The sequence below is a fragment of the Balaenoptera borealis genome, assembly GCF_965194805.1.
Source record: "Balaenoptera borealis genome assembly, chromosome: 1".
Classification (NCBI taxonomy): domain Eukaryota; kingdom Metazoa; phylum Chordata; class Mammalia; order Artiodactyla; family Balaenopteridae; genus Balaenoptera; species Balaenoptera borealis.
The window spans coordinates 92,378,104-92,401,117 of NC_138860.1; the positions used below are offsets into that span (position 1 = coordinate 92,378,104).

General features: G+C 41.0%; 1 protein-coding gene and 1 pseudogene across 11 annotated transcripts in view; one reads left to right on the plus strand and one right to left on the minus strand.

The window, feature by feature from the left end:
• Window positions 1–21,318, minus strand: part of SLC22A15 (solute carrier family 22 member 15) — a 124,399-nt gene extending 103,081 nt beyond the window's left edge. For 6 of the 10 annotated variants that reach the window (XR_014237845.1, XR_014237847.1, XR_014237849.1 and 3 more), the window contains exons 1-2: window positions 19,031–21,316; window positions 6,292–6,504 (exon numbers count right to left, since the gene is read on the minus strand). Coding sequence is in view for 3 of the 10 variants with exons in the window: in XM_082369197.1 (XP_082225323.1) it covers window positions 6,292–6,504; window positions 19,031–19,492 (675 nt within the window). In the remaining 7 variants the exon portion in view is untranslated. Of the gene's footprint in view, window positions 1–6,291; window positions 6,505–19,030 lie in introns of all 10 variants that reach the window. The other 4 variants (XR_014237846.1, XR_014237848.1, XM_082369199.1 and 1 more) reach the window with 2 other exon arrangements.
• LOC309608090 (KH domain-containing, RNA-binding, signal transduction-associated protein 3 pseudogene) lies at window positions 15,027–21,403 on the plus strand (annotated as a pseudogene). Its single transcript, XR_014249649.1, has 3 exons — window positions 15,027–15,073; window positions 17,334–18,530; window positions 21,326–21,403. The product of XR_014249649.1 is annotated as a KH domain-containing, RNA-binding, signal transduction-associated protein 3 pseudogene (transcript).
• Window positions 21,404–23,014: the final 1,611 nt, after the last annotated feature.

Sequence of the window (23,014 nt, forward strand, 5' to 3'; positions counted from 1 at the left end):
CGGTAACAACCTGTGTTTGCGACTGGCATCTGAAGCAGAGGGCAGTCTTGTGGAACTGAGCCCTTTACCTGTGGAATTCCATTTTATCTCTGGGTAGATTGTATCAGAATTGAGCTGAATTCTCGCACATACTGCTGGCATCCGAGAAGTGCTTGTTGGAATTGGGTCCAGGAACTCTTTTGCATGTACTTTTCCTTGTTTCCCCTACTATGTACTACTAAAAATCCTGGACATTATACATAAAATAAACGTTAAGACAACTCTGAAAGGTGGAGAGAAGACCAGCTAAGGACCTTGGGACCCAAGGAATGGTGCAGTGATGAGTTCCCTGGGTTTCCCTTTACCTCACACACCCAGACTGGGTACTGGAGAAGTCAGCGACTCAGAAATGCTAAGAGGAGCCACAAAAGAAGTCCCAGTGAGGTCTGCTCTCTAGCAAAAGGCCCAGGAGAGGGGCAGCCCAGCAAGACAAAAGACTTTTGGGCAATCACTGCTTTATTCTGGCCAATTACTACCACAAAAAAATAAATAAATAAAAAATAAATGAAAAAACCTACCAACTGGGGCTCCAACCCCATCTACACCAGCAAAGTCTAAGTGGGGAACCGAGGCTTCCGCCTGGTCAGGCGGTGATGAGTCGCTCCACCCCACCCCACCCAGGTGGTGTCACAAAAGACAAGTAGGAGCCAGCACTTTCATTCCTGCCAAAGCTCCCCTCCCTCCTGCCCCAGTACCACCACCACCACCACCACAAGTGTCAGTGGAGACCACGTGGGGAGACTGGATTTCACTGCCTGGTAGTAATGAAACACCCTTCCCTTCTTCCTGTGCCAGAGCAGTGTCATAGAAAGCCAGCTAAAACAGAAGGCTTAAATAAGACACAGTATCTCTTAGCATAATCCCCCAAACTTCAGGTTTCAAACAAAAATAATCTGTCATACCAAGAATCAGAAGAATCTCAAAGTAGAATGAAAAAAGACAACCACTGAGATGATAGAAATAACTGACAAAGGTTTTACAGCTGCCATCATAAGCACTTGTAAACATGCTTGAAATAGATAACAAAATAAAAAGACTCAATGAAGATAAAGTCTCAGCAAAGAAAGAGGATATATAAAAAAAAAGAACAAAATAGAAAATTTTAAACTAAAAGATACAATGAATGATTCAACAGCAGAATAGAGGAAAGAATCAGTAAACTTGAAAATACAACAACAGGAAATACCCAATCTGAAAACAAAGATAAAACAGACTGAAAAAAAAAATGAACAAACCTTCAGGGATCTGTGGGGCTAGAACAAAAGAATTAACATTTTTGTCACTGGAGTTCTAGAGGGAAAGGAGAAAGAGGGAAGTACTAAAAAAAAAAAAAAAAAAAGTACACGAACAAATAACAGCTGAAAATCTCCCAATCTAAGAGATATAAAACTGAAGATCCAAGAAGCTCAGAAAACCCCAAATAAGATAAACCTGAAGAAATCCATACCAAGAAACATCACAATCTAACTTTTAAAAACTAAAGACTAAAAAGACCTTAAAAGTAGCAAGAGAGAAATGACACCTTCCCTATAGGGGAAAAAAAAAAATTCAAATAACACCATATTTTTTGTCACAAACCATCAAGGCCAGAAGGAAGTAGCACAGGAGTTTTTAAATGCTGAAGGAAAAGAACTGTCAACCAAGAATTTTATAACTAGTGAAAACAAGAGATGAAGGGGAAACCAAGATATTCTCAGATAAAGGTAAACTAAAAGAATTTGTTGCCATCAGAACTACGCTAAAACAATGGCTAATGAAAGTTCTCTAAAAAGAAAGAAAACATAGAAGAAGGGACTTTGGAATATCAGGAAGGAAGAAAGAACAATGTAAGAAAAAATTGGGGTAAATACAACAGACTTTCCTTCTCCTCTTGAGTGTTGTGAATTATGCTTGATCGTTCAATGAAACAGAATGTTGGTTCTTTAAAAAGATCCGTAAAATTGACAAAACTCTATCAGGACAGATGAGTAACTAAATACGAAAGGACGCAAATCACCAATATCAGGTAATAAAAGGGGATATCATTTCAGACTCTGCAGATGTCAAAAGGATAATAAAGTAATACAATTAACAACGCTACACACATAAATTTGAAAACTTAGATGAAATGGACCAATTCTCTGAAAATCACAAACTGCCCCAACTCACAACACAATAGAGGTCATTTAAATAGTCTTACAACTTTTGAGGAAATTGAATTCATAATTTTAAAACTCCCAAAAAAGAAACCTAAAGACCCAGATGATTTTACTGGAGAATTCTCCCAAATGTTTAAAGGACTAACACCAATTCTATATGAAAAGCCAAAGGAACTAAAACAATCTTGAAAAGGAATAAAGTGAGAGGAACCAATCTACCTGCACACAAGACTTATTGTATAACTAAAGTAATATAATTAAACCTAGATGAGTCTGTAGAGAATTATGCTGAGTGAAAAAAAAAAGCCCTAATCCCAAAAGGCTACATGTATGATTCCATTTTTATAATATTCTTGAAATGATGAAATTAAAGTATAGGAGAAAAGATTAGTGGTTACCAGGGAAATCAGACAGTGCTGGGGAGGGAGGAAAGTGGGTGTGGCTATATATAAATATATATGGTAACAGATCCTTGTGGTGATGGAAATGTTCTGTGTCTTAGCCGTATCAATGTCGTTATCCTGGCTGTGATAGTATATTATGATTTTACAAGCTGCTACCATTGGGAAAAACTGGGTAAAGCATTCACAGAATTTATCTGTATTATTTCTTGCAACTGCATGTAAATCTACAATTATCTCAAAATAAAAACTTTAATTAAAAAAAAGGAGACAAGAGCCAGCTTGAAGAGGTTCCCACTGGTAAATTGGGGATAATTTGAGCACCAAAATAATTCAAAGCTGTAATAAATTATAAATAATTGAAAAGACTAGGAATCCACTAGTACATACTAATGACAGAGAGATAGAGATAGAGAGATGGAGAGATAGAGAGAGAGAGAAAAGAAGAGGGAGATGAAGAGGAAGAGATAGAGACAGACAGGCAGACAGATGGACAAGGAAGAAGAAAGGGCTGTTGCTTACAGCAAAATCTAAAAAGACAAAAAACAAAAAATGAACCCAAGCTCTGACATATAGAGAACAGACTGTAGTTGCCAGAGGCAAGAGGTGAGGGGGTAGCTGAAATGAGTGAAGGGAGTCAAAAGGTACAAACTTCCAGTTATAAAATAAATAAGTCACAGGGATGTTATGTACAGCAGGGTGACCACAGTTAATACTGTATTGCACATCTGAAAGTTCCAAAGAGAATAGATCTTAAAAATTCTCATCAGAAGGAAAAAAAAATTTTGTAACCACGTATGGTGAGGAATGTTAACTAGACTTGTTGTGGTGATTTTTTCACAGTGATAGAAACAGCAAATCATTATGTTGTACAACTGAAACTACTATAATGTTATATGTCAATTATACCTAAATTAAAAAAAGAAAGCCTAACTGGCAAATGTAGAGGAAGCACTAGAGTTAAGAATTCATCATTTTGTAACCATCATAGTCTAGCTTGGTTTATGAAAAAATCATCAAAGGATGCTAAATTGGAGGGAGGGGTTTCTGATAAGGAATAGTAATTTAGCATAATCTTAAAATGACTCGACTCCACATAGATTACTTATTTCTTGAAATGAAAAAAAAACAAAAAACAAAAAACTGTACAGGGGAGAAATCAGGCAATACCTGGATGGTCAAATTAACATCACCCAAAAAGGGCAGATGAATATTGTGTGTCTCCCGTGTGATCCTCCAAGGACACAACATTACTAATGTACTAGTCTGACTGTGGAGGCATAACCTGAATGAGGAATCATCAGACAGACCCAAAATGGAGAACATTGTTATTTTTAAAAAGGGAGAGATTATGCATTCTTCAAAAGTATAATATCATAAAAGAAACAGAAAGGCTGAAGGTGAAAAGATACTAAAAAGCCATGACAACTATATGCAATGTTTGATCCTAAACTGAATTCAGTGCAAGAGGGGAAACCACCGCTATCAAGGACATTACTGGGTCAAACCACCGCTATCAAGGACATTACTGGGTCAAGTGGCAAAACTGGGTGTGGATAGTAGATTTGATAAAACTGCAGCATCGATGTTAAATTTCTTGAAGTTGATAATTGTACTGTGGTTATGTAAGAGAATGTTCTTATTTTTAGGAAATACACACTGAAGTATTTGGGTATAAAAGAACAGCAGTATGTGGAACTTTCAAATGGCTTTAAAAAATTGAGAGGGACAGTAACACCAGTGAGGTAAGATACTAACAACAGATGAAACTAAAGGATATAAGGGTATTCTTTGAACTATTCTTGAAATTTTTGTCAGTTTGAAATTATTTCCAAATAAAATAACTTTTAAAGTTCTTTGGCTTTTTTTTAACCTGTCAAAAAGAACTAAGAGATGTGCATACCAATTTAGATGGGATAGGGCCCTAAAAAGTACAACAATAAGAGCATAGGCTTCTGAGTTAAGACAAATTTGGGTTCAAATCCTAGCTCTGCCCTTATTAGCCGACCTCAAGAAGTCTCAATTTCTTCACCTATAAAATGCAGAAAATAATGCTTACCTCATAAAATTATTTTGAGGGTTAAATGAAATAAGGGCTGTAAAATATTACAATGTCTGGCATATAGTCATCATTCCACAATGCCATTTATTATCTTTATAGCTGAGTAGTGGTGATACTTGTGATGGTAGTTATTGTGGTGGTGGCCAGAAAGCCATGGAAACACAAAGACGACCAAAATATGGCTCCTGACCTCAAAGGACTTAAAAAAATAGAGCTGAACCACAAACCACAGTGTGTCACATAAGTGCAAACAAACTGTTGCTGGAGCAGAAACAAAAGTGTATTTACTTCTTCTGGGGAGTGGGTCGGGAAAGACTTCTCAGGGAAGGTAATGGTCAAGTGAGCAGTAGAGGGTAGGTTAGGATTTCACCAGGCAGAGGCGAGGGTGAGTGTTTGGGGCCATCCTGATGCAGGTAACAGGTATGGGCTGAGGGCTCAGGGCACATGTGGGAAGCAGGGGAGGCAGAGAGAAGTGTAGAATGGGGCTGGAAAGTACACCCAGGACCAAGCTGGGGAGGGTGAAGGGCTTTGAATGTAACATGTAGGGTTTCACTGTTTTCTGGGTGTGGTGGGAGAACCACTGGAGGTTTTTGGGTGAGGGATGACAGGACTGGATCGTTGTCATGGAAATGCCACTGGGCTAGGGTGTCAGTGTGCAAATGGAGAGCCTGTGGGGAGCAGGCAAACGACACACAGTATTTCAACACTTTAACAACCAGGACCCGTGCTTTCCAGCTGTGCCTGGGCCCTGCACCTCTTATCCCAGGGTTTCTCTTCACCAGACTATCTATCCTCAGCTCAGATACCTCAGGCTGGCCCAGACGGTGCTCTCGTTACCAGAACCTTCTTGGCTAGGAAAGTCCCCTTGAAGGTAAGGCTTTCTGCCCACACTGGGCAGTACCATTTGTATTTTACGTCGTACAGTCAAGGTACCCCATGCAGTCTACACACAGGACTGGACTTAAACATCAACTGTGGGTGTTATAGATGAGCCATTACATTTCCCTCTCTTTACTTTGTTAATTTTTGAGGATATTAGAAAAAGACATGGGGACTTCCCTGGTGGCCAGTGGTTAAGAATCCGCCTGCTAATGCGGGGGACACGGGTTCAAGCCCTGGTCTGGGAAGATCCCACACACCACGGAGCAACTAAGCCCGTGCGCCACAACTACTGAGCCTGCATGCCACAACTACTGAAGCCCGCACACCTAGAACCCGTGATCCACAGCAAGAGAAGCCACCGCAATGAAGAGTAGCCCCCGCTTGCGGCAACTAGAGAAAGCCCACGTGCAGCAACGAAAACCCATCGCAGCCAAAAATCAATGAATAAATAAATTAATTAATTAAAAAAGAAAAAGAAAAAGACATGAAAGTTTTAATTCACTTTTTAAAAGGATACGCTAATCAAAATGGGGCTCTTCTGGAGTTTATGTCTTACTTCATCTATAACTAGTTTGGTAGGACTCATGCTTCTCCCATTTGCAGTAAGAAGGAAGAACAATGTATTTCCATAGGATATTCTCCTTTAACTCTCAAATGTACTAGAAAGTGATTGGAAGGTGAGCTGAGATTTAAATCAACAAGACCAAACAATGGCTCCAGGGGGATCATTCAGTGGTCAGAAGGGCCTGTCCCCTGCTCCTGCCGTTACCTCGGAGGCGATGGAGGTGAAGCTGCTGCTGAAGTGCACGTGCTTGTGCATCTCGCTGCCGTTGGCCGTCAGGAGCCAGGCCCCGAGCGCCTGGTCCTCACCAGCCGACCGGTTGCTGTGGCTCTGGTTCGGCAGGAGCTCCGCCAGGTCCCAGTGGTACGACGGTGTGGCCCCGACCAGCGCAATGAGGATGGCCTCCGTGGCCACGTAGAGCTGAAAAGAGGAAACACAATTAGTAAGCTCACAAACCTTGAAAGAGCAGGTCTCGCTTTTATGTCTGTAGGAGCTACAGAAACGAGACGCTTCAGAAACAAAGGAGAAAACAGAAGGAAGCTTCCTGATCTACGACTAACGGAGCCATCGGCAATCCCATCTGTAAAGCACCTTCTACTTCCTCCGAGGGTTTTCTTCTACATTTGAGATACATCTGATGCTGAGGACACGGCACATAAATGCTTCCGCAGTGGCAGGGAGTGGGGGAGGGGGTGATATTACTGGGTCTGATTTAGAAGACTAACATTCCAGCTCTTTTCTCCTGACCACTACACCTCAGTTCAGATAAGCAGTCACCAGGGCCCAGGAGTATCTTGGTCTTGAATTCACAATCTAAACAAGAAAACATGTTGTGGCATAGTTAAATGTTTCCAAAAATAGTATGTGTTTGTATACACACACACACACACACACACAAACACATGGCGAGGACAGATGCTCTATTAAATCAGGGAAGCATTATATGCACTTGAGTAGGTACTAAAGTATAGTATACAACTTATAAGATGTAAACAATTCAAAATCCCAGGAATAGGTACTCACTTTATAACCTTTAGCTGTAGTTAATCATTGTTTAATCTAAACATAGTTTCCCTCTAAAGAAAAAATTATTTCATTCATTCATTCAAGGAATATTTATTGAGCACATATGACATTTGTCACTGACTGTTTTGGGCTTTCTGGAGATTCACAATTGGGTTTATAAGCTGTTGAGCCCTGTGCAGCGTTTTAATGCTATAGATCCATTTATATAACTCTCCTTGGATGATTGTTTCAAGCTTAAAATTTATTAGGAAAACACGGAAATAGTCTGTTCCATACTGAGACAATCTTATTTGAAGCAATCGCTATTTTAAAAAAATTTTTTAATTAAAAAAAATTATCACTATTAACTTAGAACTTAATGTCTTAAAATAGCTTTAAACAGAGTAAGTGTTTAAAAAACACAAAGCATGTGATTTCGGTACAGCATATAGTAACACCCCCACTGGATGGACGAGTTGACTGCGGCATGAAAGGATGGAGAGACCTGCCCACAGCATTATCTCCACTGTCAGGGAACTCCCAGCTCCTTCCACACCCTTCTGGAGGGGCATATTCAGCTGTTAAGGGGATAAGCTAAAGCGCCAAAAGCAGAATAATTTATCATAAGTAGATGATGGAATTACTGACAAGGAAAGAGAAAAGAAGTCATGACATTGTGTGTGTCATAACAGAGAGCTAATGTAAAACCCAAGATGTGATTTTTCCCCTCTCCGCCAAGGCTGCAAGGTTGTAAGGCAGCCCCAATCTATTGTGAGTCGGATGACTGTGAGCCTCTGGAGATGCACAAAGCTGCCACAGGTCAGTCTGCGTGGGTGATTTACTGTAAAACGCAAAGGAAAACACGTTTCTCGGTTTATATTGCTTCCTGGCCCCTATTTGCATACTATTAAGGAAGTTTTCAGGACAGGAGGCAATCAGCTTACAAAAATGAAAACCTTAAAAATTACAAGAACAGATAGATTACACATTTAGCTATAATTACAAAGCCACTTGCACCCATTTTAGTAACTGCCCTTCCTGATTACAATCTGCTGAAATTTAATTCATGGGTAAAGAACTGAAAAAAAAAAAAAAATGGGGAAAAGGAAACTCAGGAGATGATGCAAAACACATGTTCCAGTAAACACACAGCCTTCAATCTGGCAAAGCTAACTAGTTATATTTTTTTCTCTAAGCGTGCTCTTTTCTGCTTTTGTTCGTACCATTCACTTCACCTAGAAAGCACTTTCTCCTGCTGTGAACGTCTGAACCTTTCCCATCCTCCAAGATGTAACTCAGATGCCCCCTCCTCCATGCCACCTCCTACCACCTTGCCTTCCCTCCAACCCCTCCAGAAGCCCTCTCCTGCTTCTCCTCACCTCCAAAAGTTCCATTTAGACCTTCCTTAGAACCCATATCATTTTCTTCACTGCACCATATGTATCTGCTTGTCTTATTTTTTCTATTGAAATATACTCTCTCTGAGGGCAGGATCTGTGTCTGATTCACCTTTAGGCTCCCAAAGCAAATAACTCAGGGCCTAGATAGACGATATCACACATTCAACAAGTCCATGGATGAATGAATGACCATAACGGAATACTAATAATAACAGCAAACACTTCTCTAATGCTAACTATATGCCAGGTACCATTCTAAGTGCTTGGTGAAAATATATTAATGCATCTTATTTTTATCTGTATTATTCTAGGATAAGCAATGTTCTCTGTAAAACAGGAAATGCTCCATAGGGTCCTCTAATCTGAGGTGTATTTCATTGTGGAGGCTACCATTCTTGGAAGAAACTACAATGTGCAGAAAAAAAGTTAAAAAACAAAGAGGTGGTGCTGATATATACCCTTATTTATAACGCAGGGAGCAGTGAAACCTAGCTAATCAGTACTATCTGTATTAATCAGTATTATCCTTAGCAATCAGTAGGTTGAATAAGCACTTTCCTCCTTTCTCACTTTCTCTGCTCTCTTCCTACCCCTCACAATGTTTCCATTACCCACCCCATGTGCGCACACACACACACACACACACACACACACACCCAGGGACCTCACAGAATACACAGGGCCATGGCTTTGTGTCACCAGAGGGGTCGGAAACATGCAGCTCTTCCTTGCAGTGCCAGCCTCCGTAACATGGTGTCAGCCTTTCTGTCTTTGACACAAATGGCCATGCCTGGTTTTGCTAAAGGTAAAAGAGAGAGTAGGCAGGCATCTATGATACATGCTAACTATGAAAGGTGAAAGGGACATCATGAGATTAGGGAAAAGAGGAGATGCTTAAACTCTGCATACAGATTACTGTTAGGTACTTTACACCAGAGCCACATACATGGGTCACGTGGTCCTATGAAGTCAAAGATGGTTTAGCCCTTAGCTAGTCAAGGGGATGCACCACCTATACAAGGCACATGGGGCGGTTTTCCTCGGTTTGCCTTCTTCGTCTGTGACAATGTCACAGAGCTCTCATCTTGCTTCTTCCCCCAGAGTACAAACACTCTCCCACTCTTCCCTCTGCTGTGACTCTGTGCACACATTCACTACGTAGCCTTGTCTAGAGAATTGCACCCATCAGCAGATGGGTCTTAAAGCCACAATGAGAAACCACCATCCATTCTCCTTCGGAGTGGGACCAACAACATCTCAAATAAATCATTATCTTCTCTAGTGCTACCTCCAGGGAAGGAGAACGAGTGCCACAGATGGCGGGACTGTTTTTTCCCCTTCAATGTAATTATAATTAGAAAAGTGACTAAGATGCACTGGGGGATTGGAATTTTTAAAGTTTCAAAAGTGAATGCTTTAAAAGTAATTTTATACTAACAGCATTATGAGCCTTTATAATACTCAGGAAACCAAAAATGTCTCCCATAAATTATCTCATCACAATATCTTGTGCTGTGAAGTCATGGTAAATATGATGTTTATGTTGTAAGTGGGAAAGATGAGCCACAGAGTGATTAAGTGAATCGTTCCAGGGTACGTAAAACTCTAATGGCAAAGCCAGGATGAGACTGGGAGCCACCTAACTTTGGGGCCAGAGCTTTTTTCAGAGAAAAAGTTGGGGGGAGGGATCAAAGATGATTCTATTGTTGTCATCACTGTTAGTATTTTATGCACTTAGAACTCAGTTATCTAATTGACTCAATCAAAAGCATTACATGAGTATGACCACATCACGAAGGCAGCACCGAATGCCCAGGGCCCAGCACAAAGTGGGTATTCAATAAACATCTGTGGAGTGACTTACTGATACTATTTCTTGTGATTAAAAAATTTAATTACGCCCTGAATAACAGATGTCTCTAAGTCCCATTTCTTCCCTGACTCTAATTTATCCACATGATGCCACCAGATCAGTCTCCCTGAGACATTCTTCGTGAAACTCCTCTGGTCAAAACATACTAATGGATGAATGATAGCTGTCCTAGCATCCAGATCTCCACCACATGACCCGATGGCTACCTTATCTGCATCCAGGCTTTCTGTACTAGCCTGTTCAGTTCCCCAAACAGGACTTTTCATCGTGTGTTGTGAAAAGCACATGGGATCTGTACACCTGAGTCTGAATCTCAGCTCTCGTAAACTTCCAGCAAATCAAAACCTTTCTAAACTTCATGTTTTCTTCCAGTAAGACTGGACACTGGCAGTATATCTTTATCTAGTTCATTCATATCTAACTAACCTAATCTGAAGGTCAAAGGGGTATTTCTTTAGCCAGCATCACACAGTAAATCGCACAGCACCATCCAAATGGCATCTATCAGCGCCTCCCAACTTTAACGTGCAGAGTGTGACTCTGCAGGCCGGGATGAGACCTGAGATCCTGCTTTTCTAACAAGCTCTGGTGAGGTCAAGGCTGATGGTCTGGGCCACACTTTGTGTAACAAGGGTCTACGTCATTCCCTCTTCTACACTTTCTCCAATGTTATGTTTTTCCACCTGAAACGGCCTACCCACTTCTCTTTTAACCCAACCTTCAAACTTCAGCTCAAGCTCAACCCTCTTCCTGAAGTTTCAACAAACCACTCTGGACCATGCTGATGTCTCTTTCTTAATGTCTAAAGCATTCAGTGGCTGTATTATTTACTGGGGAAATATTACTTTGTTCCATTATTTAACAGTATAGATATAAATTTTTCTCTTCTAATGATTTGCCATCTCCCGAAGAAAAGAAAACCCTAATTTCTACTTCTATATCCTTTCAAGAAACCAAACACACTACTGTGGACATAATAGGCTATAATATATTTGGTTAACTAATTCCTTGCATAATGGTGTGGCAAAGAAAATGATGATGGATTAAAAACCAGTAATTATGGGACCTAATCTTGGTTCCAACCACTAATTAAGACCTTGGACACATTATTTGACCTGCATCAGTTTCTCTCTCAATCTCCCAAATAAAATGGGAATGCCACCACCTGACCACCTTCCTTCTGTTATTTCAGTTTAATTTTTAAAAAATTTTAGTGAGTACCAACACTGCAACACAGTGTATTCTGAGCCTCAGGTGATAACAATGATGGATAAGAAACAGTTGTCTCCTTCTTAGGCACATACATTCAAGTGAGGACAACAAATATGTCCAGAGCTATAAATACAAGGCAGATTTGGACAAATGCTCTATTAGCCAGAGTAGAAATGAAGTTAGTGAGAGAACAAAGAAAGCAGATGTGAATTCCAACTCGGGGAATAAGGAAAAGGTTGCAAATGTGACACCTGAGCTAGGCAGTGAAAGACTGCTAGGGGTTTAGTCAAAACAAAAATCAGGGAAGGAATTCTTAGGCCAAAGAAAGTCTGATCAGTCATGAGAGTAAAGAACCTATTTTTAGTGTTCCTTGAAGAAGTATTACTGGACAGGCTCAGCTTTCCCCAAACTTCAGTCACGTGAGTACCCCCTGCAAGAGTGTTACCTGCCCATTTGTTTTCTATTATTTACTTAATGGTCTGCTTTTACATTGACTCAAATTTCTTAACTTAAGTAAATTTACAGAGAAATAAAATTGTATATCAATACAAATATAACCAGCCAGATGGAACTATAAAAATACAATGTTCTAGGGCTTCCCTGGTGGCTCAGTGGTTAGGAATCCGCCTGCCAATGCAGGGGACATGGGTTCGAGCCCTGGTCCGGTAAGATCCCACATGCTGCGGAGCAACTAAGCCCGTGAGCCACAGCTACTGAGCCTGCGCTCTAGAGCCCGTGAGCCACAACTACTGAGCCCATGTGCCACAACTACTGAAGCCCACGCTCGCCTGGAGCCCGTGCTCTGCAACAAGAGAAGCCACCGCAATGAGAAGCCCCCACTCACCGCAACTAGAGAAAGCCCGCACGCAGCAATGAAGACCCAATGCAGCCAAAAATAAATAAATTAAATAAATAAATTTAAAAAAAATACAATGTTCTTCTACAGCACTAAGTGTTAGCTGGCACATTTTTATTTAAGGTGGGGCACAAGAGAGATTTTCGGGCAGGTTTTGGGGCCAGTGATTTTGTGCCTCACATCCACCGTCATGTTTCTGCTGCCTCACCTTGTCGCTGCAACACAGCAGCTGGACCTGCTACTGATCTACACTCCCCTGGATCCTCCTTTGGCTGCTCTGACTCCTGGGCCAAGTGTGTGTTTAGTTCCATGATGAAACAGATGTGCTTCATCAAGGTTGCAGGCAGTGAGAATGACACAGATTCCAGTCAATTCTGATGTGTTCCAGGCTGCCTTCCCTGCAGACTTCAAGCTCCAACATCAGACACAGAGACAACAGCCTTACAGGGACTGGCAAACTAGCTCCCACAATTATATATGGTCAAATCCTCATAATAAATTATTCACTGATTACATATATAATCACGTACGTATATACAGCTACAGATACACGTATATATACAAACACATACATCTCCAGCCTAGAAGTTCTGTCTCCTGTTTCTCTGGTTGAACTATGCTGACACAACCTTAAACAAACATGGCAAAATATCAGCATTTGTTAAACCTGGAAGTAGGTACATGTGTGTTTGTGATATTATTCTATATATTTCATTTGAAATGTTTAATAACTTTAAAAAGTTTTAAAAGAAAATGAATAGTAAGTACAATAAAAACATAATAATGTTATTCAAGTCTAACTAGGTAATGTTTTCCACCAAAGTCTGAACTTTCCTTAATTCTGGCTCATTCCCTTTGTTAAAACAGAAATATTTGCAAATGTTTTCAGAAATACTAGCACCAAATGAGACTTTCTTCTTAGATAAACAAAAGGATTAAAGAAGAATTGGAAAGGGAATAACCCTCTCACTTTATGAGTTAATGTTATTTAATAACATTTCCATAGACCACCTAAATCTACCACGCGGGCCACTCCTTGGGAGGTCAGAGAATGCAGAAAGATAGAAGATCAGAAATAACTGATATAGAGTAATACGGAATCAAGAACAAAGTGAGAGGATATCCCTGGGAAGAGGGTAGAGATGTATCTTCCTCTTGATCTACAAGAATCCGCCTGCCAGTGCGGGGGACACGGGTTCGATCCCTGGTCTGGGAAGATCCCACATGCCATGGAGCAACTAAGCCTGTGTGCCACAACTACTGAGCCTGCGCTCTAGAGCCCACGAGCCACAACTACTGAGCCCGTGTGCTGCAACTGCTGAAGCCCGTGTGCCTAGAGCCCGTGCTCCACAACAAGAGAAGTCACCGCAATGAGAAGCCCGCGCACCACAACAAAGAGTAGCCCCCGCTCGCCGCAACTAGAGAAAGCCCACGCACAGCAACGAAGACCCAACACAGCCAAAAATAAATAATAAATAAATAAATTTATTTAAAAAAAAAAGAGATTCATCCATGTGGCTATGTGTAGACCTAGTTTGTTCATTTTAACTGTTATATTCTATAAAATTTATGTCAGATTTTAATTATCTAGTCCTTTTTTTTTAAAGATTTTTTTTGATGTGGACCATTTTTAAAGTCTTTATGGAATTTGTTACAATACTGCTTCCATTTTATGTTTTGGTTTTTTGGCAGAGAGGCACGTGGGATCTTAGCTCCCTGACCAGGGATCAAACCCGCACCCCCTGCATTGGAAGGCAAAGTCTTAACCACCTGACCACCAGGAAAGTCCCCAGTCCCTTTTTGAGAGTCATTTAGGTGGTTACTAATTTTTGTCATTACAAACAGTGCTGCAATAAACATCCTATACATATCTGCTTATGCACATGTTCAAGGGATATTGTCGTACATATACCTAGGAGTCCAATGCTGGTTGTAATTTTACTAGACAGTCCCAAATTGTTCTGTAAATAGGGTACTTTCTACTCATTTTCATCACACTTGTACTGTTAGACTATTTAATGTTTGCTATTCTAATAAGTGTGAAATGATATTTCATAGTCATTTTAATATGCCTGTCCCAGATGACCACTGAAGGTAAACATCCTTTCATGGGTTGACTATTATAGTTCCCTCTTCTGCAAAATACCTGTTCAGTCATTCCACTTTCTAAAACACCGTGAAAAGATATTTATTGCGTGGATGATATGAATGCACTGGTAGTTCGAGGATCTGAAAAGTAAGGTTGGGGTTATTAAAGTTTACATAAAAATAATGCATTTCGAAACACCAGAGTACTGCAGCTCAAGCTGAGGTTCACAGCACCATCACAATTCTGCGGGTGAAACGAATGTTTATTACAGGTTACATGTTCCTGTTGGTTAATGGATGTTTTAAATTCTGTGCAAATTATACCACGGCATATGATTCATGATCCTGAGGAAAACGAAGGAGCCGGAGTCTCTGACTTAGAACAAAGGAGTAGGGTCCATTTCCACTTTATGTCTAAACGGATCAAGAAACAAAGAATTGTACTCAAACCTTCCTCCAAACAGTCTGGCAAATAAGCACACACTAACACAAACACAAAATAGTGATAATGGCGTCAACTTTGAATCACGATCGGAAAATAGAAATGGTAAAAAAGTAAATAGAATTATTCATATTTAAATACCACAAATAACTCTTGCCCAAAGGAGGGCATGTATATTTGAGTGGGTAAGAATTTTTCTAACTGCAAAATTATAAATCTTATTGCTTGTTCATAGCACAACCAGTTTTACAGAAGGCGATTTTTCTCCTCTAGCTTTCTGCTTAGGTACTGTAAAACCAAGTATCACTATTATCAGGTCACTTGTATCTTATCATGTTGATGAGAAATCTACAAAATCTGCATTTATTCTGTACGTATCTGAAAGCTGACCACTATGGAGATTCCAAAGATTGTGTTTGCAAGGCAAGTGAAGGTAGGTCTCCTAGGCAAAGGAAACAATACTGAGACGTTTGAGGAGCTACCGGATGATATCTATAATCCAAGAAAACAGTTAACCTAAAGACCTTTAGAGTTGGCTTGTAATGTGGTTTTGTCCTCTTAGTTTGAACTTGGATGTGTTTGAAGTAAAGGGAGTTAATATCATTTAAAAAATAATAATGATCTTAGAAGGAAGAAAACAAAAGAATCTGTAAGGTTTCCATCTCTGTCCCTCTAGTTTTGTGTTTCTCAGCTGGAGTTGGTCATCACCAAACCACAGATGCAGATAAGGCTCCCGCTGAGGCAGCCCCCTCTCCCTGGTGGTCCCTCTCCCTGGCAGTCCCATCTACAATGTGCAGGACTCCCCCTCTCTCGCAGGGCTGCTATACCATTGGTCTGTACACTCACTGGGCACTGGTAGACAAGTGCTTTGGTTTTAAAAAGCAAACATCAAGCTCCTTCCATTCAAGCCAACCAACCCTGAAAAAGGCTTCTTACTTTTTCCTGTTAGAGGAAGCAGCCTCCAGAAGAATGATGAAAGCATCGTGTTACAACTGTGTGATGGGACCCTCTAGTACTCGCACTCTGCAGGCCAGCTCCCCTAGTCTAAATCATCTCCAACAACAGACTTGATAGAGCAGCCTTTGGGGAACTCCACTCTCATATCCAGGAGAGCTTTGGGTGACCACAGGACCATTTGGATTATGTATCTCAATGGGGTAGTTGAGTCCTCACAAACAGGTAGCAGCTGTGAAGAATTCACTTCTGCTTGGACCTGGGCATCTACTCTTTTGGGATCCGCACCTCCTCAGCCCATACCTACAAGATAAAGTCAGTCACTCATCCCCAACACTCTAAGAGCTAGTTCTTCTATGGTGAATACTGACCACCCATCAGGCAGGGTTCAGTGAACAGTCATGGTCATGGGCTTAGACCTCTTTGGTACCAAGCTCTAACCAACTGGGTCAACCATAACAAAAAGTAAATGATGGAAATTTAACAGGTCCTGAACACAGAACGGTGGCCTTTTTAGTGCCACACTCCACTCAAGACAAACTTATTCAAGGTCAGTGGATACCTGACTAGGCAGGTGAGAACATAATGATACAGGAGATAGAGTGTAGGTGAGATTACTCAGAGAGGGAGTTATGTTCCTGAAGTTCTTGGTTAGAATAGGAAAAGAATTTTCTCAAAGAGAAAATATTATAAATGAACGTCAGACATCATGGTCTCAATTCTATTCTCTCTGCATTAAATACTCTTTTGTGATTTAGCACAAATACTTTTTCCCCACAGGAAAGTGCATTTAAAGCTAAAACACACTTAAAGGAACCTCAGAATATTGCATATTTGTGAACTGAGAACTTGTTTTGCTAGAGAAAGAACTGACTTCATCTGTCAGTGCATCATTTAAATGGTTCTTCTGGCTGGTTATGAAATCAACTGAACTTTCAAACATTTTAATGGAAAAGAGAATTGCTTAGTCAACCCTCACCTCCAACCCTCCCAGTCTTCCTGTTGAGCAGTTGATTTATGCAAGGTTTAAGCAACTGGCGGACTGGTGCTTATACCCATGACCATCCTGTCCTTCCCTCAGAATAACTATCATCACACGTTAACTGTAATTATTTAACTGCCTGCCTGCTTCATCCCACCCCCACAAGAATGCAAACTTCACAGGAAAGGGGCTTTGATTTATCTGACATTATAGCCCCTGATAAGCACATAGTAGGCACTCATTAAATATACGTTGAATGAAGGAATAAGTTAAATGGCCGACTGGTAGATACTAATAAAGGATCTGTGAATGAAATGCCTTTAGAATAAAAGAAGTAATTGACGTCAAATGGGCCATTTAAGCTGGCAAAGGAGGAGGAACTTGTGTGGCAAAGTGTATTTGTAGTGACCTTGAGCATATGGAACCTACATTTTTAGGCTGGGACAGAAAGTTTTAATTCCTGTAAAAACAGTTCCCTAAGTTCAACTTTGTGGGAAAACTTTTGGGGCCACGTGGCAATTCTCTGAAGCGTTTACAAGAAGAAACCTTGACAAAAATGTCCATCCTTGGAAAAGGCTCCATGAGAGACAAGGCAAAAGAAGAAGAGTTGAGGAAAAGTGGAGAAGTAAAGTACTTCCACCTCAGTGATGATCTCCATGTTCTGACTGAAGTGTTTGCCCCCCAACCCAGCAGAAGCCTATGCCCGGATGGGACATGCTCTGGAGGAAATCAAAAAGTTCCCCATTCCTGACTATAATGATGAAATCAGGCAAGCACAACTCCAGGAATTAACATATTTGAATGGTGGTCCAGAAAATGCAGATGTACCAGTTGTTACCTTGCGTACAAGAGGGGTACCAACCCCAGCAATAACCAGGGGAAGGGGAGCAGTCACAGCCCAGCCAGTGGGAGTCGGGGTACTGTGAGGGACACCGACTTCCAGGGGAGTCCTTTCCACCCGAGGGCCAGTGAGTCGGGGAAGAGGACTTCTCACTCCCAGAGCAAGAGGCGTCCCCCCAACTGGGTACAGACCTCCACCACCGCCCCCAACACAAGAGACCTATGGAGATTATGACTATGATGATGGATATGGCACTGCTTATGACGAACAGAGTTATGATTCCTATGATAACAGCTATAGCGCCCCAGCCCAAAGTGGTGCTGATTACTATGATTATGGACATCGATTCAGTGAAGAGATGATTCCTAAGGGCCAGAGGAGTGGACTAACTCAAGACACAAGGCACCCTCGGCGAGGACGGCAAAGGGCGTCTACAGAGACCAGCCATACAGCAGATACTGACTGTACTGTCTGATGTTGTGGCATAACCAGTCTCCATCAGTCCTGTATACTGTTCAAAGTAATTGTTTTCTATGAACAATCCCTTTTTAAATAAATCAAAATGCTTAAAATCTGGAGAAAAAAAAAAAAGCAGTCTCTGAGAATTCTGTACAACGAAGAAGTGATTCCATTTTACACCACACGTTGTAGATGGCACTATGGACTTAAAAAAAAGTCTCAACCCAAGGGGACTCTGGGCAGAATGACCCAGCAGAACTTAAACCAGAAAGAAAGAAACCCTATGCATTGAAAGCCCCTGGATAGGAAGCCCCCTCAAATCCAAGAAAAGATGGTAAGTAGATACCAGAGCTGAAGGAGGCCGCTCTAAATCAGCCCTTTTGTCAGCGGGTGATCAGGGCCCTCTCTGTGTTCCAGATTCCAAAGTGACAGCGCCACAGGTTAAAAATTCCGTTCCTATTCACAGCGTATTCCAGGTAACAACTGGATTTTTCATCTCTTACTAACCAGCTCGCTGGCTTAAGTACCCCCTACGCAGTCCTTCCCCACTCGAGGTGAGAGGAGCATGGCGCCTAAGGGACGAGGATCCGAGGCTTGGTTTGACAGGCCGGCCGGCGACCTTGGCTTTCCGGGGCCCAGGCCAACGCGCGGCGCCTAGCCCAGCGCCGCCCTCGCGCGGGGTGAAGGTGGAGGCGGGAGAGGCTCGCCACACCTGAGGGTTTGCATAGGCTCGGCATCCGGGCCGAGTGCTGGGGAGTGGGGAGGGAGGTACGCCTCTCCCCGGGCGGCCAGGAAGCGGGGACGTGGGAGCCATACGAGCAGCGGGGGACTCACCTGCAGCAACACCGCCAGCAGGAAGCACAGGTACATCTGGTAGATGCCCATCTCGCCCACCGCCTGGAACGCCTCCTCTACCTCCATGGCCGGCCGCGCGCTCGGCCCCGGCCTAGCCGTCAGCGGGAGCCCGGCCCCGACCCGCCCTCCCGCCACCCCCGCTCCGGCGCGGCCCTCTCCGGCCGGCCCGGCGCGCGAGCCCCACGGCGCCCGGCACCGGCTCGGCCCCTCCAGCGAGGAGCCGGGCGCGGCGTGGCAGCGAGGGCGGGGCGGCGGGAGGTGCGTCTGCGCGGGCGGGGTCGGGGGCCGGGGGCCCGCGCGGGCTTGCGTGTCCGGGGCGGGATGCCAGGTACCCGGGCTGCTGGGCTTCCTGTTAAAGATTTTTTTCTGAGAGGGATGGGTTTCTGCGCCGCTTAAAGCGAGAGGAAAGAGGAAGTGGGAAGTGGGGTCGGGCGTCGGCATCCTCTCTGATGGAGAAATACGGGAAGGGCAGCGGCGTCTAAGCCACAGCCACTGCTTCGGGGGCGGGGGACGCGATGACTGTTGGGAGACCCGGTGACTGCTAGCATAATCTGTCCTTTTGTACAAATCAGTTAAATGCGGGAAGTGGGAATGGGTTCTAGATCCTTTGGAGAAGAGTGCTGTTCAACATTTCTTTCCATCCTGCTCTGTGCTAGCTATGTGGTCAGGCAACCACATTCTTGCAAAACCCTGAGATACATTTGGTTATAGAAATATGCATGAGGTACGAAGGAAATACAGAAGATGAAAGATTAATTTGTGGGACAGGACGTGATGGCTGCCAAAGTGTTTGAAGGATAAACAGCAGTTTGAAGGGCTGGAAATGGAGAAAGATGCAGCAGGGCCTAGGGACGCTGGTCACTTGCCTTAAGCCTCCTCATTTCTCCACCTCCTTAGATTGGTTTTAACAGCATAGTATTCCACCGTCCAGGCCAGGGCACCCAATACAATATTGAACAGAAGAGGTAACCAGCTAATGCTTTATCTAGCCTTTTACGTCTAAGAGAGTGAGATAGGTCTATAATTTTCTTGTTACTGTTCTTGTCTGGATTTGACTGTGAGATTACAGTAGCTTAGTAACATGAGTTGGAAGTGTTTAGTAAAAACTCTTCTTTAAACCATCTGGACTTGGTTTGTTTTGCAGGGAGAGCCTCTTTATTACAGAGATAGAGACAGAGAGAGATTTATGTCACTTATTTTTATGGCTTTTTGTTCTTGAATTACTTTTAGTTTTTTTTCTAGAAGTGTTAACTATTTTATCTAGTTTTTCTATTGTTTTTGGAATAAACTTGTTCACCTTGTTCTCTTGGGGTTTTTAAAATCATGCTCTAGCTGTATTTAGGCCCCATTTTTTATTCTGAATATTATTCATTTTTATTGTCCCATTCTTATCAGTCTTGCCAGAAGCTTGTCTACTTTATTATTTTTTGAAGAAACCAGTTTTTATTTTGTGATTTTTCTTTCTTTATGTCTTTGTTTTCTATTTTATGGAATATATGAACAATTTTCTTTCTTTACTTATTTTTGCTAGTATGTAATTCTTTTACTGCCTACATGACTTGAAAGTTTAGCTTTTTGCTTTCAATTTTCCTTTTATAAGAATAATTATACATAAGACTATGCATTTCTCTCTAGGTACTACTTTGCTCTATTCCACAAGTTTTGTCATGTGGTACTTTCATTGTCTTTAGTTGTAAATATTCCATGACATTGTAATGTCCTCTCTACCCAATGAGCTATTTGTTTATTTTTTTTTAAGTTTCCAATTAAAGGTTGTTGCTATTTTTTAACCATCTTTTTATTATTGATTACTAATTTAAATGCTTTGTGAACATAGATGATATTAAATCTTGGAAATTGAATTTTCTTGTGACCTAGTATGTGGTCATTTTAGAAAAGTGTACTGAATGTATTGAAAATACTCTCCATTTGTTTGGGTGCAAGGTTCTTTATATATTAGATCCACCTTGTTAATTTTATTAAAGTAGTCTGTATTACTACTAAATTTTACTTTGCTGGATGTATCAGTTTTTAGTAAACGCATCAAAATCTTCCAAAATGATTATCATTTTCGAGTTTTTATCAAGTTCTCTTTTTATTTGTGAAAGTTTATGAAAGTACCAATTGTATCATTCCTTTTATCGTGATAAAATACCTTTTTTTCTCTTAATGCTTTTTGTCTTAATTTTTATTTTGTCTAATGTTAACATTGCTGTGTCAGTTTTTTGTTGTTGTTGTTATTTTCCTTGTAATCCCTTGTTTTCATCCTTTTAGCTTTGTTACATTCTAGACATGTTTATGGAAGGAGGGTTTATTTGTCTATCCAATTTTGTAGTCTCTGCCTTTTAACAGGTGAGTTAAATCCACTTATACTCATTGTGAATGATATATTTGGAATCATTTCTACTATTTTGTGTTTTATGTTTACCATCTTCTTTCTTTTTACTTCCTGGCCATCTACTGAAGTCTTAAAGCCATTTTTATATGGTCCTTCTTTCTTTCTTCTATTTTTGGAAGCTACACATTGCACTATTATTGTTATTATTATTGTTATTATTATTATTTTAGTAGTTACTCAACATTTTAACATCCACATAACTGTACACTGTTCTACAATGTTGATAGTTACTTAATATATTTATTCTCTTTTCAAACTACACAAGATTCCAGAATGCTTTATTGGAGAAAACATAGGAGGACATAAAATGTTATGTTCTGAATAGCTTTGTTAGGTGACTCAAGAAGTGACTATTGTGGTGCCAAAACACTGATGAACAAGACTAATGTGAAGTGTTTTAACAAAAAACTTTCACTGTTAAGGAAAATTGTCCTACACTTGGAAATAATCAGGAAGCAAGAAGAGGACTGTATGTCCTTTCAATGTAATCATGAAGCATTATTCAACAAGCCCACCCCCAGGATTATTTAATTATTTAATTCAGTAGGAAAATTTACCAGTGTTTGACCTGGCTATTTGCTATGAATTAGAGTCTAGATACTGTGCAGTTACATGTAAATTTGTAGATTTTCTTTTTGGTAGAGATGTAAATGATTACGTTTAATAGGAAAGATAATAATCTATTAATTCATTGCCCTGCAGAACATTAACTCATTTTATATATAATCTAGCAATCTTTTTTTTTCTTCCTAGAAATAACCAGTTCTTCAAATGCTCTTAGAACCAGCTTTACCATCCTACTGCTTCCTTCATCATTTAAAATAAAATCATTGACATGGGTTCATTCTGTATAGGTAAGAGAGTCATATTTTTAACTTTTGAAAATTTCCTTTGATATTATGATGTATGAGAGTGAAAAAAGTATACATCCATATTTTATGATATATAGCTAAATTAATAAATTAAATGTTAAGTAGAAGTTAGGTTATTTCATCTTACTCGCTAAAAGTTTATATATTTTAAGTGGGTCAGAAACTTTTCTACATATTCCGTGTTAATTCACATTGTGTTGGAACATATATCCTAAAAGCAGTTGTTTATTGTGAGAACAGAAAATACAACCCTGGGAGTGTCAGAAATGAGGTCTGTGGATTGATAGAGGCCAGGTATGCAGTGCTAAGGGCTTCAACTATTTCCTGCAGGTGATGGGGACCACGGAAGTGTTTTTTCAGGTTGAGCGGTGTGATTTTTAAAAGATGATTTGGCAGCAGTGGAAAACGCACATAAAACCAGTTGAGACACTGTTGTAAGGGCCCAGGCAGGACCCAGTGAGGGTCTGAGAGCTTAAACCAGGACAGTGGTAATAGGAATTGAGAAGTGAAGTCAAATTTAAGGTAAAATCTGCAAAAATTGACAGTGATTCATTTTGCAGAAGCATACGAGAGAGAAATCAGCAATGATTCCTATGTTTCTGGCTTCAACAACTGGGAAAATGGAGGTGGTACTATTAACTGAGGTAGGGAACACAGAAGGTAGAGTAGGTTGGTGGTGGTAGGTTGAAGGGC